Source organism: Pogona vitticeps, chromosome 6 (genome assembly GCF_051106095.1).
Source record: "Pogona vitticeps strain Pit_001003342236 chromosome 6, PviZW2.1, whole genome shotgun sequence".
Taxonomy (NCBI): domain Eukaryota; kingdom Metazoa; phylum Chordata; class Lepidosauria; order Squamata; family Agamidae; genus Pogona; species Pogona vitticeps.
Genome location: NC_135788.1, coordinates 75,694,006 through 75,714,482, shown reverse-complemented (window position 1 = coordinate 75,714,482; position 20,477 = coordinate 75,694,006). Strand labels below are relative to the sequence as shown.

Sequence of the window (20,477 nt, the reverse complement as noted above, 5' to 3'; positions counted from 1 at the left end):
GATGGCCAAATTAAAAACGAATTATCCTAATTCATAGAAGGTTAAGATGGATTTCTGGCTAGGTTTTCTTGGAGTCCAACACATATATAAAGTTAACTGTGTCAAATCCTATATATACTTATAAGTTTATACTTAGAAATCCTGTATGTAAATTTCCATATTGCTGCTGACTGAATATTTTACTGATGTTTATCTTGAGTTTATAGAGATTTTGTAAACATTCAAAATAAAATTTTAGGCTACTGTAAATATTTTAGTACAGTAGCGTTTCTTGTTAAGATTAAATCCTGATCAATTTTAATAATCACATGCTGTCAAATCAATATTGAGTTATGGTAACCCTTTTCAGGGCTTTCCAGGTAGAGAATACTCAGAAATGATTCACCAATTCCTTCTTTTTGTGGTGTCCTGGTACTGTATAGTTGGCCCAAGGCCACACAGTCTGGCTTCATAGGAGGTATAGTGGGGAATCAAACTCAAGACCTCTGGCTCTGCAGTCAGATTTCCAAACCACTGACTGCAGAGCCAGAGGTCTTGAGTTTTGAAGTTCGCTTAAGTTCCAGTGAAATATTTGGGATATTATATACTCTTGAGCTTCAGTTCCTTATTTTGGATCACATTCTGTCAGTTTTATTTGAAATTCCACAGTAGGCAAGTGGCTCAGTAAATACCATGTTTGCTGTCCAACAAAGAGGTAGATACACACATGCTCATTAAAATCAGTGTTGTCACACACAGAGCTCTCTGCCTTGTGCTTAAAGCCTAGCCTTTAGTAGTCACGAAGATTCCTGAATTCAGTTATCTCTTTTGGACAAATCCAGTTTGCCTGGTAATTATTACTGTATAAAGTGATCAGCTTTAAGGAAGTTATTACTTTATTTATTGTGAGGTGTCCGTTTCCGCCACTTCTGCCGCCACCACACCTGCCACCCACTGGGTTGTTGTTGTTGTTGTTGTTGTTGTTGTTGTTGTTGTTGTTGTTGTTGTTGTTGTTGTTGTTGTTGTTGTTGTTGTTGTTGTTGTTGTTTCGGTTTGGGCACTCGGGCTCAAAAAAGTTAGCCATCACTGGTATAGACAGTGGTCTAGCACTTTTTGCATTAGTCCGACACCAGTGTGATGACAGTGGCCTCATTAAACTTAATGGTCCAGAAGAAGTTGAGCTGGAGTCCGAAAATTGACCTGGAAGTGGAAGAAGGAGGGCCAAAAGTATTTTTACGCTCTTTTATTGTAAAGGATTACCAGCAGTTAACCAGAGGGTGAAGGCAGCACAGCAGTTTCTTCTCAAGCATAGGGGCACAGGCAAGCTGGATGGGGCAGGATATCTGTCCTGACTCAAGAGCTCAGAGATTTGGACTGACCTGTCCCCCAACTTTGTGAAGCATCCAGGAGTCAGGTAGTACCCCTTGTGGGGAAAGGGGGAGAAGTAACTACAAATCAGAAGGAAATTGAAATAGGGGGAGCACATGACTATAAAGAACAGGATGTGGAAGGATAGATGCCTGGGACCTTCCTTCACCATCTTATTTGCTTTCTGAAAAAAAATAGAGATCAGACCAAAGGGGCCACTGAACTCAATCCAAACCACTTTCCTGTTGTCTCAAGTGCACTTCACTGTCTGACATCTCAAGGACTGCAATAATCTATGAAGTCCCCGGCTTTGAGCCCTAGGCTTACAGCATTCCTATGATACTTACAACAAGAATAAAATCTTAAGGCAGCAAAGGGCCCTCTAGTTTTGATGAAAACTATATATTTTACTCTTTGCACTGGCTCGTGCCTTTCTCACCTCCTCTATCTTGCAAGTTAGCTTGCTTTTGCTTTGTGTCTCATTTTTGGTAAATAAATATGAGTTTCTTTTCTTCTTGAATCTGTGCCAACAGGCACCAAGCCGCAGAAAGGATCAGTGAGAGAGAGAGACAGGCAGGTAACTTTGGGGAGCCAGCAGCTGCCTCTCCAAGGGCACGAAAATGGAGAAGCAGTTTAGTGTTAGACTAGGCCTCTTTTGCCACCACCTCTGACTTCCATGAACACATGTGATTGGGTTCGTTGTTTGACGTGTGCGACCCCTGCGGTGGTGCGGAAAGGACAGGTGGAGGCTGATCCTTATGTTTAACATAACTGGATTTATTACTAAACAAGCTCAACTCCATGGGTTCAAAAGGGTCCACCAAACTAGGTTCTGGCAACAAATGATAACTTTGCACCTTAACATCTGGCGTCTTGATGTCATCTCTCCCGGTCGGTCATGGGCCTCAGCAGCTTGTCCTCACCATGCACATGGTCCCGCAGCAAGGGTGTCTCGCCCAGTCCCCCTCTCGCTGAGGCTGGAGTAAAGAGGGACTGGGACGGATCACCCTCCTCCCCCCATGCTGGTTGCGAGAGTACACCACAACTGTCCATTCCAGAGGCTCTACGTCTTCCCTTCGCGTGCGTAAGTCCTTTGGTTCAGGTTATAGTCCTCCTCCAACTTGGAGGTTGGGGAATTCCTTAAGGAGTGTGGCAAATCCCTCTTGCCCCGCACTCCATTCCATCTGTACACCTCGGTCTCTTCTCCCTGGTGTCACCCCCGTTAGAATTCTAAAACTTTGCGCGCCCTTTTCCTCTTCCTGCAAAAAAACCCCACAAAAACTCTGTTTATGCCTATACATACAGAAATAAGAACAAAGTTGTCTAGAGGTGGGAAGGTCCAAGTAGGAAAAATGCTGTTAAGGTCCATGCTTAATACAGAGCTTGAAAGGGTACAGATGTTCTGTCTGCAAGAGCCATAACTTAACTTCTGCTGGTTTCACTGGAAATGAAATGTGACTGACTTAGGCTACATGCAGTCTTAGGTTCGAGTCTGGTAACCCATCTCAGAAAGGCCATGGTACATTTGGAAATAGCACAGAGAAAGGCAATAAAAATGATCAAACACTGGAACACCTCCTGAAGCATTTATGATACTTTAATTTAGAAGAAAGACAGGCAGAGGTCAGAGAAGTGTATAAAATAATTTGTGTTATGGAAAAAGTGGGCTAGTAATATTAATCCTTCTTCCATGATACCAGCCTTTGGGGTTCCCCAAAGAAATCCTTTGGCTGTATACATTACAGACAGGCAAAAGTGTTTCATAGAACACACAACTGACTTAATAATTTAGTTGAATAATTAATGTATTGAATTTATTGCTACAAAGTGGTGATTGCCATTAGCACTGGTGTCCTTAAAAAGAAGCTGAATGCATGAAGGATAGATCTATCATTGATTATTAGCTGCAATGGCTAGGAGTACAGAGGGAAGATGCCACCAAGTGCCAATTGATGGGGGAGGGAGAATAACACGAGTGGGAAGCTGCATGTCTAATTTTTCTTTGGCTTCCTTGGGGGACAGGAGATTGGATTGAATGAGCTTTGAGTTTGGTCCAGCAGTGCTCTGCCTGTGTCTTCTATACTACAGCCAAATATGTCTGACATAGATTTAACAGAAATGGAATATAAGGATCTTAGGATTTTTCTTACCTAGGCAGTATCATAACCTTTTTATACAACTTAGTTCTAGGCCTGAAATATCTATCTTTGATATTACTTTATTTCTAACCCTCTAGAGGTAAATATCCTGCAAAAGTAAAATATCTAAGTAACAAAGGCTAGTGGAGGTGATTTTGGTTTCTTTTGGTCTCTCGGAAGAGTGTCTGTGAATTCCTGGTGGAATTCCAGGCCTAACACTGATGGAGCTAGCAATGGATATTGATCTCCACTTGAATTCACTGAATAAATAATGGTTGCCATAGTTATTGAGCATTCACAACTGGTAGGGAAGCTGGGAAATCTCCAAAACACCTTCTGTGACAGTTCTGCCATCAAATCCTCTGAGGAAAGGATGACACTAAAATGTTGCATAAATATAGTACAGATCATTTTGGTTGCTTTCTCTTCATTTGTAGTAATATAAATGTTTTGGTCTCTAATTCGAAAATCAACTGTTGCCCACGAGTGACACTGGAAGAACCAAGGTCAGCTAGCATTGTATGTTACGCGCTGATTCAGAAATGCAGATCCCTGCATGCCCCGTACTGACGTGCAGAGCTATGTAATTACTGTTAGAATTCCTATTATTTGCAACTATTTAAGCACCAGAAGACTTCTTCACATAATATGCATACTCAGTTAGTTTTCCTCTGTTGTCTTTGCAGAACGGCATGGATTAAAAGAACCAAAGAAAGTGCACGAGCTATGCAACAAGATCATGAGCAGTTTGAAAGATCACTTAGCCTTCAGCTGCCAGAGCAAAGGACAACCGTTTGAGTCTGCAGAGTCTAAGGTACTTGGTGTCCTTGCTGACTTGCGCTCCCTCTGCACGTTAGGACTGCAACGTATCTTTTACCTGAAATTGGAGGATTTGGTGCCACCCCCTTCCATTATTGACAAGCTCTTTCTGGACACCTTACCTTTCTGAGGTTCACAGCTGCCCTTATGAAAAACAACTGTCTATCAGAGCAGGCAAAAAGACTGGAAATTTACTGCTAACCACACTCCTGTCATCTAATGAGGTGCTGGGAGCCAATCCAGCCCTAAGCAGTGGACTTATCTTTAGGAATTTCCTGGCAAACTAACACCTAAAGCATAACTTACTTTTCTGGAGATGAGGAATTGGAGAGGGAGGGGTTGAGTACAGTTTCTGTTTTAAAAGCTGATATAGCACTTTTGGATTATGCTACCACAGCAGGAGAAAGAAGATATTAATACGACTGTTTAAAAGCTGTTGCATAGCACCTCATCTTAGTTGGTGAGTAGAAAATTGTAGATGCTCTATGTTTGAGAACAGGAACAATAAAAAAAATTGTTCATCCGGGTAGTATGTATTTTATAGTTTATACCTTTAGCCTATTTCTGTGCCAGGAGACACAATGCTGGCACAAACTAATATGCTTCCTTTCCATTCCTTTCCTAACAATGTTCACTGTTTCATATAAATCAGATATAGCAAAACGACAATGGCTGTTAGCTCCCATGCTCAAGTGCAATTTTTAAAGTGCTGTCTTACGAAGTCTTGTTTATTAACTATAATTTATTTTAGTACAGAAATTAAAGTGGTAGAAATGAAAGTGATTGGAAAAGGTTTTGCATTCACTAACTTCCATGACAACATTTCTCAAAATTTGGATTAATGTAGCGTGATTTACTGACTATAATAGGCGGAAGGCAAGACATAGGGCAAGCTGTGAAGGACTCACAACACAACCTTACTCCTTAGCGGATTAAGCAAAGAACAGAGCATAGTAACTGAAACAGCCAGAGTCAGCATCAGGCACAGTTAAAGTTAGAACTAAGCTAGGTGGATTGGTTAGTGAACAGACATCACAAAGTTTGGAAGAGAACCAGTCTTGCAAATGAACATAAATGGCAGGAAGAGTTCAAGGGGCTGCGTTTTAAACATTCCATGTATGTACCCTCCCTATTTTGTATGTTTATACTGTTGATGCCATATTAATATGAAACAATTTGTTGCATAGTGTCCTTATTTGTATAAATATTTGTATGCATGATATATTGTAAAGCTTCGCCTGTATTTATTGCTATGACCGCCAGCTCATGGGAGCCGTGTTACACAGAGTGGCTAAATAGTGTGTTCACACTGACTCAGTTATATAATGGGTGTGGGTTTGGGTGTGGGTAGTCTCACACACATGCACATGCATGTGTGTATTTTTATTAACCAGTTGTATATAAAGGCTGTCCTTTCACAAGCAAACCTTATCTTACTGTTTATTTGCAGTGACTTTTAAGGCAGTACGATTTAGCACTTTGATATTAAAAATCCTGTTCATGTTTTGCTAACTTAAATAATATTTAAATATTTTCGTTCTTTACAAAAAAAATTTATATGCACTGTATTAAGTCAAGGTTTGATTGATCATTTTGCTAAGAAAAAAACCTTTTTGAATGTCGATCTGATGTCCCTGTATTTTTTGTTAGTTTTGAACAGTCAACAGTAATTTTGTCCTTTTTTAACTATGTCGTTTATATGGAAATTAAATTATACAATCAAATATATACCAAACTAACTGCCTAATAGCTGCAGTGGATAACCTAGATATCGAGATATAATCGGTTTTCAAAAAGTTGCTGAGGTTTCATCATTTAATGTGTTTGGATGTGTTTTGGGGTGGGGTGGGCAATTATTCTTTTATCAAGATTGGTAATAGTGTCAATAGAGAAACAGGCTTCTAATCATTATTTCTAATACTTTCAGTTTACCTGCATATAATATTTGAAAACGTATTTCTTTTTTGTATTGACTTTATGTGCAAACAGAATAGCATAATTAAAAATGAGAGGAAACTGATTTTTCTTGTAGGCTGATCTCACTTGCCATATCCAGCAAGGCAAACTATTGTGATTTTTAATTTGAATTTTTGCACCTCTTATGTACACAATCACAATAGAATTTTAACACTGTGCTAATATTTTGGCACATGTACTACCATTACCCCCACTGAAGTTAATAGGAACTTTTCATTGGGTTTCATGTTTCATTCATATTACAGTAGAATGTCATCTTATGCTGCAAATTTTTTACAAGAGATAGGAAAACCACTTTTCATATTAAAATAAAAAAGAAGAAAGTTCATAAGACTTCCTCAGACCGAAATCTGTGTTGTCCCATAGAACAACATTTCTTTTTTTTTAAAGCAACATAAATTTATTAGAAATAATATGTTTTGTAACTGAAAGATTTCAGAACCCTCTGTTTAAGGTAATCATTATGCTTCAAAGTCCATGGATTTTTTCAACATGCGGCTTTTGCGGTGCATCTTTGTTACATATTTTCAAATTTCATCAACATTTCTTCATCGAGTAGGATCACTGATAAATCTCAACAGAAAGGAAGGTTTAAAGTCACTCATTTTATTCCTTTTCTTAAGAATCCTCAGCATGAAGATGCCTTGTTTCATAGGCTAAAATCAGGAATTTAACAGTTGTTAAAAGGAGAGTGCCTTGCTTTTATTTCACAAGACAGAGTGCTTCAGATAGTCCTCTGCTCCTTTAGCAGCAGCAGAGAGAGAGAGAGAGAGAGGAAGAAACAGAGGAAGTGTATTGTCTGTGTGCATGCTCATGTGTGTATGTGGGGGGAGGGAGAGAGGGGAGATGAGTATGAGAGTTAACCTGTGGGGTCGGAAGAAATGCTGTTGTACATACCCAATGTAAATTAAAACGATTAAATTGAATGACATTTTTCTCAGAGGCCCCATGTGTGTTGAATAAGTATGCTTAATTCTCTTAATGTCTGATGTGAATTTTTTATCTCTTAGAAAACATTAAAAATGTATCTGCTCCAGTATTAAAAAGAGGAACATGCTTAGGAACACTGAAAAATTGATAGGAGAAACTTGGATTGCCTATCTTGAAAAAATAAATTACAAGATAACTGCAGTGTTGCTTAAAAAGTGAAATGTAGGGCCTCCCCCTCTCACCCCCAATGTCCTGTCTCTGAATAGTTGTTACTAAACATGGGAGGGGAGGGAGAGAAAGAGAAAGAACAACATCAACAAGGCCTTGTGGTGTCTCCACTTTACCTTTTTGGTGGCCTAGCTTCCATGCCTCCAATAGCAGTCTATAGTCTTCTATGTAGGAGTATATTCTGAGAAGTGTGTGTTCATTTATAAAAGGAAGAACTTGGTGAGGTAGCTAGGATTTTAAGATAAGTTTAAAGCATTTGCAAAGCTAGGATAGATGAGATGAATGTGCAGTTTTGTTCAGTAAAGTTATGTTAGTGTTTGAAGAAAAGATATCTGAGTAGTTCTTCACAGGCGATGGTATATGACCTGGCAGAGATAAATTTGATGCATCAATTATTAGACTGTCAAAGTAAGACTAATCTGACAGGCTTTAGCCCAACACAAAATCTTTGTAGCTCTTTAACATGTCCAATAATTGGACAAGGAGTTTCAGGGAAACAGGTCTTTAAAATAAATAGCATTTTTTGGTTCCTGACCCAGATACAGACTGAGACCCCATTTATTTGGAAGGCATCCATTTAATAATCTTCATTAAACATATTTTGTAAAAGTAACTAGCACAGTTCAAAGAACTAACAAGTCTCAACAGGCATGCATGGTCTTAGGCTCAAACACACATGAAACATTGTATTGATTTTTTTTCCCAATAGGAAGGCATGCTAATAATATTTATGGTACATGATAGCAAGCTTAGCTTTGCCTTTCAATATACAAAAAGATTTTTCCAAGAACATGTACCTTGTTTTAGCATTCATTCTTTCAAAATCAAAGCATGACTGATGGTGGGAATTCAAAGTATTAATACATTTATCTGTTGAAAGGTGGCAAAGAAGTCCTATTGATTCTGCTGTTTGGTGTTACAAGACATCAGTGTTAAAATATATATCACAAATGGTTCTGTTGCACTCTGTGGCATGGAATCCAAACCTCTGCATCTTTACTCAGAAGGACGTAACTTCCAGTGGGAGTTACTCCCACCTACACGTCCTTAAGGCTCCAGTCGAAGAAAACAGAAATGGTGGATGGGGCTATGAAGATTATGGGTGGGGGTGTGCAAAGAGAAGCAGCCTTGGTTATCATCTGCCACCGTATTAACCATGACCGAGAGAGGGATAAAACCTGTTCTTTGCCCCATGCACAGATCTTCAGGAATGTATTTAGCCCCTACCCAGCAGGTTTCCCAATAGTACCTTTCATATACTCCAAAATGGCTCCCAAATGGATATCACTAACCCCAGCAAGGGACTACTGAGGGACTACTCCTGGGATCACTGGGAATAATGGAAAAGTCCATTGCTGATGATAGTATCTTCACTGACAGGAACCACACCAAAAAGTCTCACAGAGTACATGTCTATGTGTTCTAATGTTGATGTATTTACTATGTCTATGGGACATTTGCTACTTTTGAATATAACAGAAAAAATTATAACAGGCATTAAGAGCTGAACTATAGGTTGGTTTTTAAATTATGTTTCTATTTCACCCTGCTTCTAATTCTCAGAAATTTTTTCCCTCTCATCAGTGTTGTGAAAATGCTCCAGGGCAAAGATATAGTGCAGATACCCTTTTGTCTGTTCCATTTAAGCAGTTTGTTCCATTTCACAAAAACTCTTGTCCCTTTCCAGTCAATTTCACTGCTGTCCTCTGATCAGGATACAGCTTTGTCTGGAACTACCTTCCCTGCCAGCTTCACTGCCCATCATTCTGGCAAATGTGCCCCAAGTCTATTTTACCAGGCAGTAAATGACACTGCATTCCAGCAGTGACCCTTATTCCAGTATCTTCCTGAATGAGGAGGAGGGATTGCAAAGTCCTTTGTTAATTTATAAAGGAAGAATAGTGTGGTGTAAGACGACCCAGCTCCAAGCACTGCTGCTAATCTACTGTGGATCTAACAGAGCAACTATATGAGCTGTTGCTTCTCAGTCATATGACTTCTGTAGGATATTCATCCAACTTGCAGTCACTGAAGTCATGCTCTATCCCCCCAAATAAGATTATTCTTACATGAATGACAGATTACATCCACAAAGTACTTCTTCAGTGGTGACATTACATCTGCATCACAGCTCCTTCTCTGTGGGTCACTCTGGAAAGAGTCAGATATTTTCACTAATGACTTGCTTGTTTGGTAGCAATTGGTCAGAGGAGGTATTTGGCTCTGCAGGGTCTATGGGGAAAAACAACAACAACAACAACACAAATCCTTTGGGCATGCTCATCAGAAAACATTGGCCATAATGGTTTCCTAAATCACAAAGGTACGGTAATTAATTGGTCTAAATCTTGCTGAGGCATAGGTTGCATTTTCTCTGTTTCCATTTTAATATCGGGCATCTAGAATTATATGTGAGCTGGCTGGATAACTCAGTGATTTAGGAATCTGGCTGTGGAGCCAAACATATACTAATGAACTGCAAATGAACAATAAGAAATGAAAACATTTAACAGAATAAAAACAAATGTCACCTGCAAGCAGACCCAGCTCGTCTGGTTTTTGGCAAGCTGTACAGTAGCAAGAAGAAGAGAATGGTAAACCATATCTCTACCTGGAAAATGTTGAAAAGGGTTTCCATAAGTCAGAATTGACTTGACAGCACATGAATATTATTATTAAATTTATATTTTAATATTTAAAGAGCTGACCACTCAGTTGTTACTGCTTAGAAAAGCCTTACTGAAGTCTCATTAAATTATGAAAGCGCCCTCAAAAGAACTAGTATTAATTTGATTTAAGGATGTAAGTTTATATTTAATTGATAATACCATATTTATTGCCATAAATTTCTAGAGCCACCAAACAACTTTTTAGAGTATAAGTTATTTAGTAAAAGATGAAGAGGATTTAAAAGAAATTGAAAAACGTATTATTCCATTCTTAAGTGGAGTGTTTGCTGTTAAAAATTTTTTTAAAAAAAATTGTTGGAGGCTCAGAAGATACATTCTTTGACCAAAAAAATCCTGTTCATTTTTGCCACGCATGTAATGGCCGTTACTTGTATGGTTGTCCATTGTTTCCTATTTGCATAGGAAGTATTATGTACTCCCATTGCACAAACAGAAGCCTCATTGTTCTTCAAGGTGACTGCAAGTCAGAGATTGCACAGAGTATTCTACCTGCACAGCCATGACGTTCCATGTTTTCTATGAGAATTCTTCCCTCTGCAAACCTGCTTCACAAAGTGTCTTAGAGACTTGCTGAGGAGGCAACTCCACTTTGCAATTGTTTCAAATATAAACATCACAGACTTGGCTTGCCTGTGACAAAGCAACTGATTGTCACTATGCTCCTCTAAATATGAAGTATACAATAGTTATACATATTGCACTCCCCCCATGAATAATGTTCTGCTGCTTCTTTCCCCTGTTTTGCTACACCGCTGCAAAGCTGATCCTCATTCTCTTCCCCCTCACCCTTTCTCTGGTTTTGGATCACTACCATAATGTAATTCCCCCCCCCCCATCCAGCATTACAGCTACAAATGGCGGCTACAGAATTCCTTCCTTTCCGTAACTTTTAAGATCTGCACAGCAACTTCAAACAAAAGTCTTTGGCAACCTCAGGAGGCAAAATGTTGGGAACAAGCATAGTACAGTACTAAACTGGCTTCCACTACAAACTGGGAGAAAAAGATTAACCTTTGCTTTGGGGAAGGACAAAAAGGCTCAGGAACTCATTAAAATGATATAAAACAACATAAAATGAGAAGTGTTAGGGTGTTAAGGAAGTTTCCATGAAAATAAGCATGCAACTTGGTTCTTGAGGTGAACTAAATGCTGCATCTGAAAGAAGCCTTAACTGGCTAAAAAGGAAGATGCTTCAGAATCATTTAACAGGCTGTTTGACCTTCAAGGTCCCTTTACTTATACTGTTCTCTCTTGATGGTATATGCTGTATACTGTATGTTGCCAGATAGATCTTTGGAACCTAGAAGTGTAGCATCAGTTGCACAGATGTCATTCTTAAGTATCTATTCCATAAGCAGTCAGACCATGCCAATTTGTTGATCTGTTGAGTGACTGTGTGTGCAATCATGTGGTATCCCTTTTTTTTTTTAGCATAGTCCATACACCTTCCTGCACTTGTGCTGTGGAGTTGTCTCATTTCCTAATTTCTAGAAAATTTGATTCTCTCTCCCTATCTGTTGCTATTTTGCAGGTCTGGTTTGAGATTCCTGCAAATCCCCTGTGACAAATACAGCTTTTTTGCTTGCTGTCTAGCAGTGTACCTGAACAAGAATTGGGTCAGGCATCTAGAGATGCCAGTGTTTGCACTACTTTACTTTCCCAGGCTAACTCTTTCCCAAACCCATGATTTAAGGTGCAAGCACATGTGCCAAAAAGAACAACAGTTCTATCAATTCTGCCATTATTTAAATCATTTTATAAATTTTCATTAACATGACACAAGGGTAACATCAATTCATTTGGCCAGCCAATTGGGGGTGGGGTGGGGTCACACTGCCAGCATGGCCTTTTTTAAATGATCCGATCTCTCTACTGCTTCAATCGTTATCATTTCAGTGTGTATGAATGTTACTGTTTATTTATTTACTTTGCAAACAAATCAGGTTTTGGGCTGCCGTAGCCACTGTATGGCCACCATGCTTGTACGCTCTTGTTTTTTTTAAAAAAAACTTAAGTGCTTAATGAAAAATTGCTTGCTTTTTAATAAATTTTTCTCCACAACAGTTTACTGATGTCTTTCCTGTTGTAACTGTCAACCCCCACTTTTGTGTTTTATGAATCAAATTCCAATTTTTCCAATTTTCCATAATTGCACACGCATGTACATATACTACATCACTTATGAATTTTGTAAAAGAAAATTTTAGAGCAGTGGGAACCCAGAAATGGGAAGGAAGATGAATCGGTTTATATGAGATGGCACATGTAGCCTACAGAACCAGTACAAATAGCAAGAAATGTACTGATGGAACTGACTGGCATGTGAATGGGCCCAGCATTATATATGCCAAATGACTATACATGCAAATATATCAATATTAAAAAAGGAAGAAAAAGAAACAATTCAAATGGTCCATGTGATTAGGCCCTTAGTCTTGTGTTAATATCATTAACAAGAGACCTAAGTTTACATGAAAGTCCTCCAGTGTTCTGAAACATACACACACACACACACACACAAAAGCAGAAATGGATTGAGATGCTTCTCTCACAGCCTTGCTTAATGACCCTATTCCTCCCAGGTGTGCTACTATATCGTCACAAGGAGCTGTGAGACTTTGGTACAAAGAAGTTTGAAATGCCATGGATATAAAATACATGCATTTACTCTTCAGATGGTTTCATTGTTTATCTTGCTTGTCTGTCTAATTAAATCCATTATTTGTGTTTGAATAAGAGCCAGTACCTTTACAGTCTTATTTCTGTTTGATCCTGCAGAGGACTCAGTGTGTGCTGGATCTGTGGTATCATGTTAACTTCCATGGCAACAGCCAATGATGTCACAAATGCTTCATTGTGAGGAATGTACGGCACTGCTTAAAGAAGGGTTGAGTTTGGTTTATCTGATCTTAAGAATATCCTTAATGCAGCTTATCTCAGGAGTGTCCCTGATCCAGTTCCATACAATGAGTTCCTCTTTTCAATACTGCCTATGCCAGTCTTGTGCAGCCAGAGTTTGTGTCATGATGGTCTCAAGCCTCTTCCTCTCTCATCGGAAGAGCTTCTCTCGTCTCCAGGCATTCTCTCACTGCCCGCCACACACGCTCCTCTTAAAGCAGAGCAGCAGGGCCAAACTCTTTGTGTTCAAACTCCAGCATCTCTTGGAATGTTTGGCTTTGACCCCAGGCTTACAAAGCTCATAAAATATCAAGCAGAGGATGTGGTCAGGCCCTCAGAAAGTGAAAAATATGAGAACAAAGCAGCAGCATTAAACAAAATGCCAGCTGCTGCTTGGTTAGGAATCTTGCATTATTAAATCTTTCTGGTAACAACTGCATTTATGTTAGCTCCCTGCAATGGTTCACAGGCATTGGGCTGAGTAATGCCAAACAGTCTGAGACTATTAAACTGGGTAGGAAGGGAGCTGGAACTTGACCCACAGAAGCTAAAAATCCTACATACACGTCTCCCTGAGCCAGTCCCATTGAATGTAATTAAATTTATTGCAGCTGTCTATAATGTGTATAGCACCATTGAGAGACATAGAAGTGTCCAGAAATAGCAACCAGGGCAGCTTCTGAGTTCCACTTACTTCTTCACACTCTTGTGAAATTGAACTGCCCTGTATGTATCTCAGGTACAGACAATTAGGTAGGTGCCACTTAGAATTTTTGAATAACAAATCCCATATTCTTCTATTCTGAGAGTTCCACCTGATATCTACAGACACCTAAATATGGCTCATATTTAGGAGAAAAGCCTAAACTGGAAGGCTTTGTGGTTTAGCTCTGTCCAAGCTTCCTGTTCAGAATAAAAGCCGTCCCAGTGCTAGCTAGGATTGCTTATATTACTACTACTGTACTCCTGTTTTTCTCCTGGATTGGATTTACTCTTTTTCAGCATTTTAGCCACATGTTTTAATATACTATTGTTAACTACAGTACAGTGGTGCCTCGCTTAACGAGTGCACCGTATAGCGATGTTTCCGTATAGCGATCCCTTTTTCGGGATCGCTATACGGAAACATACCTGATCGTCGCAATGGGGAAAACCCGCATTGCGAAGATCGGGTATTGCGGCAGCCATTTTGGAGCCGCCGAACAGCTGATCGGCAGTTCCAAAATGGCCGCCGGAAGCCCGGAAATGGCTGCCGGCAGCCGTTTTCGCGCCCTGCCCTCGCTTAGCGAAGGCGCGAAAATGGCTGCCGGCACCTGGAATCCTCGCTGAACGGGTAAGTAACAAAGGTATTGGAACGCATTAAACGAAGTTTAATGCGTTCCAATACATTTCCCCTACCCGTTTAGCGATGATTCCGTATAGCGAGGGTTAATCCGGAACGGATTAACCTCGCTATACGGGGCACCACTGTACCTGGAAATTTTTAAATGAAAAGTATTAAAATGCTTATGGATGGATGGATGAATGAATAAAGAAATAAGGTGCTGAGCAAACATTTCTCAGCAGATTTGCTTGGCAAAGTAAACTGTCAGAAATGAGTAACATTGCCATGTGCAGACCGATCAAGCTGCGTGGGCTTATGGTTCAAGACTTGGCACTAATACTACTTTGCTGCCCACCTAAGTCAATTCATTAGTGAAATCAGAGCCATAAAACTGCCCTAAACTTCTAAACTTGTGGCATGAAAACAGCAAAAGCAAGGTCACAGCAATCATAACAATTATTTGGCAACTAATTATTTTGTTTTGCTTTCCAATGTCAAAACAAGAGATATGAAAATAATAAACACATAACATTTGCAAATAATTGTTTTGAAAAGGGATGATTAGGTATGTTTTCATAGACCCTTTTAAGCTCCTTTAGATGCTGGGAAGCAACAAATTAAACTACCACCAACAAGCAGGGGGGAGCTACTCCTTCATAGGAGAATAAATAAACAAAGCTCAGAATATAAATAAGCATTTTCTTCACACTTTAATCCAGGGGTCTCCAAACTTTTCAGCATCATATATTTTAAACATTTTGAGGGCTGACGGAACGTACACATGCGCATACAAACGCATGGGCTGAAGGGAACAGAACTGAGCCTGTGGTGTTCTCCGGGCCAGATAAAAAGGCAAGGTGGGCTTGATGTGGCCCGCGGGCTGTAGTTTGGAGACCCCTGCTTTAATCAGTGAGTGAGAAGCAACAGTTGTGAGAGATATCTTTTCCAAATAGATAAAGAAATGGCTCCAGAGAGTAATCTAGACTGAAAAAAAAATCATGGGTGAAGCTCTGTTTAGAATTTTTTCCTGTTTGTCTTAATATATTTAGAGCTAAGTAGTGCTTTTTGCTTTTTACAATTTTTTTCTTAAGAATTGTAATATATTCTAGACATGTAGTCTCTGCCTTTAAAGGCTACCACCTCCTAGAGTGATAAGAATGTAACTTAAAACATTCTTTTTGGTATTTTATTGTATCCTTGATCCTGTATTTTCTGACTTAAATATTTGCTTAAGTTGAGTTTTCCTACATTTTAAGCATCTGTGCCTACAGTTATGCATAACTGTAAGACTTTTGGATTTTAATATTTGTGCCTACAGTTTTCTGACAACTGTAAGACAAGCTTTAATATATGTTTTGGAATTACTATTTTTGAAATATGGAACCTAGAAGCTATATAGAAAAAATAAAATTTAACAAGTTGGACTTGCCTGAAGTTATTGCAACAAAATATTTCTACTTAAGATACCCAGATTAATTTTGAGATGCTTGTCAATAATTGTCTGATTTCATTCCAGAATTAATCCTTTACTGGGTTAAAGTCAGTTATGATGAATCTGGAATACTTTTGTCAGCTATAAACAAATATGGACTTCTGTAATTGATCCTGTAGGTCTGCATTACGCAGGCTTGTCAGGGAAATGTACAGAGTAAGGTCTGACACTGTTACCATTTCTCCAGTTAATGAAATGTAAACATTAAGAACAGCTGGCTGAATAGCTCAGTGGTTTAGGTATCTGGCAGCAGAAACAGAGATTGGGAGCTCAATCTACTATGCCTCTTGGGAGGACAGGCAGCTTGTGTGTAGCCATTGGCAATTTACACAGTCCCAGGGCACAGGAGAGGAATGATCAACCACTTCTGAGTATTCTTTACCTAGAAAACCCTGGAAAGAGTTGCCATAAGTTAGAATCAACTTGATGGTATACAATTATTATTGTTTATTAAACATCAAGAAAGTCAGTAGCTGCTAGATACAATTAATCAACAGGTACAGCTACTGCTAAAGTGACAAAAACTACATAAAAGTGTTGAGGTTTCTTGGATCAATAAGCGTCACTTTAAACCTAGCTCCCAGGCACAGCTACTGATTCCACGAGACGTCTGCAGCCTTTCTTCGGGGCCTCCTGACAAAAAGGGGCATAAGGTGTCCACCTACTTTATTTCTTTACTGCTTATGCTTTCTGTGCTGTTGTCTCTATAATAAAGTTTTGCACCATTCCTCCAGCTCCCGTTCTTAGATGTCATGGTCCTACGCAAAACTGACCTCCAACTGGGACACAAGGTCTACAGAAAACCCACCCACACAGACCGGTACCTACACAAAAACTCCAACCACCACCCACAGCAAAAAAGAGGCATAATCTGGTAGACCGGGCAAATCGGAACTGTGAAGCTCAGTTTCTCAGTACTGAACTCAGTAATCTGAACTGGGCCCTACAGGCAAATGGCTACTCCAAAAATGAAATCACAAGAGCCATCAAACCTAGAAAACAACACCAAACTGAAGAAGAAAAACAGCCACCCACAAATAAAGTATTTCTGCCATACATCAAAGGGGTCACGGACTGCATGGGGAAACTTTTGAAAAAACACAACCTACAAACAGTATTCAAGCCCACCACAAAAATACAACAAATGTTACGGTCGGCAAAGGACAGAAGGGACCCCCTCACCACCGCAGGAGTATACCGAATATATTGGAACCACAAAACGAAGCATCCACACCAGAATCAAAGAACATGAGAGACACTGCAGATTAAAACAACCAGAAAAATCTGCAGTAGTTGAACATGCCCTGAAACAAACTGGACATGAAATTCTATTTCAAAATAATGAAATACTGGACAACACCAGCAATCATTACGTCAGACTGCACAGGGAAGCCATTGAAATCCACAAGCACAAGCACAGTTTCAACAAAAAAGAGGGAAGTATGAAGCTCAGCAAAACTTGGCTCCCAGCTATCAAACATACTACGTGCAAAAGGTCAACGAACTCTACCCACCCACAAGGACAGGGGATCACTACACACAAAAGACCAGCTAATGACACCCATCAACCACAGGAACAGATAATCTCTTCCCCTTAGCACAACAATACACCCACAACAATACACACTAATCACCCATCTACAGGAAAAGACAAAAGCCTATCTCACAGCCATAAATACTGCACTCCCAAGCCAACTACACCAGAGTACAGGTTGCTGTCCTCTGAAGATGCCGGCCATGGAGACTGGCGAAACGTCAGGAAGAACAACCTTCAGAACACGGCCAAAGAGCCTGAAAAACCCAGAACAACCAGAGAAGAAAGAGTTTGGAGTTTGAGGCAGAGAGAGTGTTTAAGGAGTGATTAGTCAGAGTGTGGCCTGTATTAATTAAGATAGAAGAGGTAGTACTGAAGCTTTGTGTAACTTTAAGAATGTGCTTAAGAACTATTCCTAAAACAACTTGTAATCAATAAACCTGTTTGTGTTTAAAAGTTCAGTACTGAATGGAAATATTCATAGGAAATATAGGTTGATAAAGAGATCAACTGGTGGCAGCGTGTTAAAGGGCATGTTGGGATACTCATGTGAGCCCTGTGTTTGGTGGAACAAGCAGGGGCCACGGGGTGAACGCCACAGCCCCTGACAAGACACTCACAGCAGCCAACCTGCACATGCAACTCCATTTGGCACTCAAAGTACAGTGTACCAGGGAGTAAAGCTTCCTCTCTCGATATGGAAGGCAAATGGATCCTTCAGGACAACAAAATAACATGTCATTCAAATCAAGAAATGGGGGATTGACCCTGTGAACTAAATGCCAGTACAGTATGGACAAGAATTTTGATGGAAAAAAGATTGCAAGGAGCAATCTTGGAAAACTAGCAACCCCTACTTAATTTTGAAGCTCAGCTGAAATGCACCAAACTCAGAGGCCATAACAGGGTTCTAAAGAAAGGGTAAAAAGTATGGTCACTGTCTTCCAGGTAAGGTGGAACAGAAGAAAACGTATGATTTTCAAGAACAAAAGGAAATCTCAGGCAGATTCTCTGTGACTTGTTAAGGTAAACTGGGCAGTTGACCATACAACTGACTGTTTTCAACTGTACAAATTGTGCTATTTCATGTATATGTCTCCAGATACTGAGTGCAAATGGTACAATTTCTTCAATTTGTCATCCTGTAAGGGTCATTCTTGTCACTTTTCCCTCCCTTCTCAACAGGTTGAGTCCTGATGCCCACTCCCTTGCTGTCCACAAGAGGGAGGGTTTATATGCCCATACTGAAGGCACCAGTGGCAGCCCAGGCAGCCCAGTTGTGACTGATGAATCATTGCCCCTCAATTGGCCATTGACTCCTGGCTATTTACTGTGGGCTCTGGTTCTTCTGGAGGTTCTATCTTTACTTGATAGCCTTTCTGGGGAACCTTTAAGACATCTCCTCAGTCTCCCTCTTCAACCTCCTCCACGATCATATCTTCAGGGTGTTCTCTAGTCTGCATGGTTCACTCTCTGTCTCCCTCATTCTCCTGGTCCTTTTTTTCCACCTCCAGAGCCTGCTTTATACCTCCTAGTTCTCAGAAGCCAGTTGCTCTTTCTTCTTCTAGTAGGTTTTCCCCTCTTCTTCTCGTGTCATCTCTCCAGGAATGTCAGTAGGCATTCTAGATTCCTGAACCCCAGGTTTTTGCTCTCTGGGTTTCTCAGAGTGCCTCGCCCTTGTCTGTTGGGGAGCTGGTCTTCCCAAATTTCCTGACCCATGGGAGAGTGGAGACAACACATCCACTAGTCCCTTGGTGATGGTGTCTTCCTCCTCACAATGCCACTCTGAAAACAAGGTTTTGGTGGGTGTCTCCTCTATGTCTTAGGATGATGATGTGTTAGATGTGACACAAGCAACTTTGTTCAGTCTTTACGCACTCATATTTCCAAGAAGCAGAAAGAATACCAATTTAAGATGCCCCAGTTGGCAAGCACTGACAATTCATTTGAGCTGTTTATAAACATATTCCAACAAGAGCACAACCAAAGTAGCTGGCAAACAGAAAGGACATAAATTCTTTCTTAGGAGTGAGGATCCATTTCTGGATGCTTTTGTGTAGAGGAGAAGAGGCTAAATTTATCTGTTAATTTATTCACAAATGAATAATTCAGCCAGTTTGGCTAACACCCATGCTGAGATTGCTTACAGCTTCCTCTCTGTTTCTTACACAGTCTGTCAGCTATAATGCATGGATGAATCACCAGGACACCTCTCCCAACTGTACCCGGGTAAATACCAAGGGACAAATACTCAGCAGAAGCAGACGGATACAACTCTCAGTATCTAGCAACCACAACATTTTCAGCAATAATGATCTTCCAGTTCTCAGAATTATTTGTTGGGCTTGATTGCTGTAAATAAGATGTTGCACCACCAATGAGACTTCCCAGACTCTCCATTCTAGCTGGGAAAATCTTAGATACTCAACATACAATTTCGAAGCACAGCTTTTCAAACATGTCTTTTAAATAATACAGAGGCTGGAAAAGTGTTTTGGTTTTTTTTTACTACAACTCATAGAATCAGGTACAAAATTGTAGAAGTTGTAGCCCCCAGTATTGCCATTTATAGGCCCTGGGCTAACTGCCCTCAAATGTAATAACATTATTTTAAGTCACTTTTTATTTGAAACACATACGTACAGTGTACATATACTATGTTTTTACCTTCTTTGTTGATCCTTGCCTTTATATCCCACTCTTGCCCCAGTTACACAAACGAAAGAAGTGACAGAACTTTTAAACATTCTTGTTAAGAGTCAACTGAGATCTTCTCATAGTGGTCCTGCCACCATGTAAGATGGATTTCTGGCTAATTCAGTCATATAATACCAGCAAAAGAAAAGGATATGGTGGTGTTGAAGTTGGTTTCTAAATTCACAGTTCCCACTTTATTTGTATGAGGAAACAAATTCAGTCAATAAATTGATTAAGGAGTTAAATCAATATGTAGCTCTATGGCTGCATTCTAATATTTTATATACCTCAAATCATATCACTTTTTCAAGAAGAAAAAAAAATAGTTCTCTCTGATTAAAATTATCTTTAGTTTACAAAGCACAGTGATGAAGAGTAAACTGAGGAGACCATGACAAATAAG

General features: G+C 39.8%; 1 protein-coding gene across 4 annotated transcripts in view; it reads left to right on the top strand.

Moving 5' to 3' along the window:
- NR4A3 (nuclear receptor subfamily 4 group A member 3) overlaps positions 1-7,224 on the top strand; it is a 32,055-nt gene extending 24,831 nt beyond the window's left edge. For all 4 annotated transcript variants that reach the window (XM_020806760.3, XM_020806759.3, XM_020806758.3 and 1 more), the window contains one exon: positions 4,172-7,224. In XM_020806760.3, the coding sequence (XP_020662419.3) occupies positions 4,172-4,283 (112 nt within the window). In that variant the 3' untranslated portion in view covers positions 4,284-7,224. The remainder of the gene's footprint in view (positions 1-4,171) is intronic.
- The last annotated feature ends 13,253 nt before the right edge of the window (positions 7,225-20,477 follow it).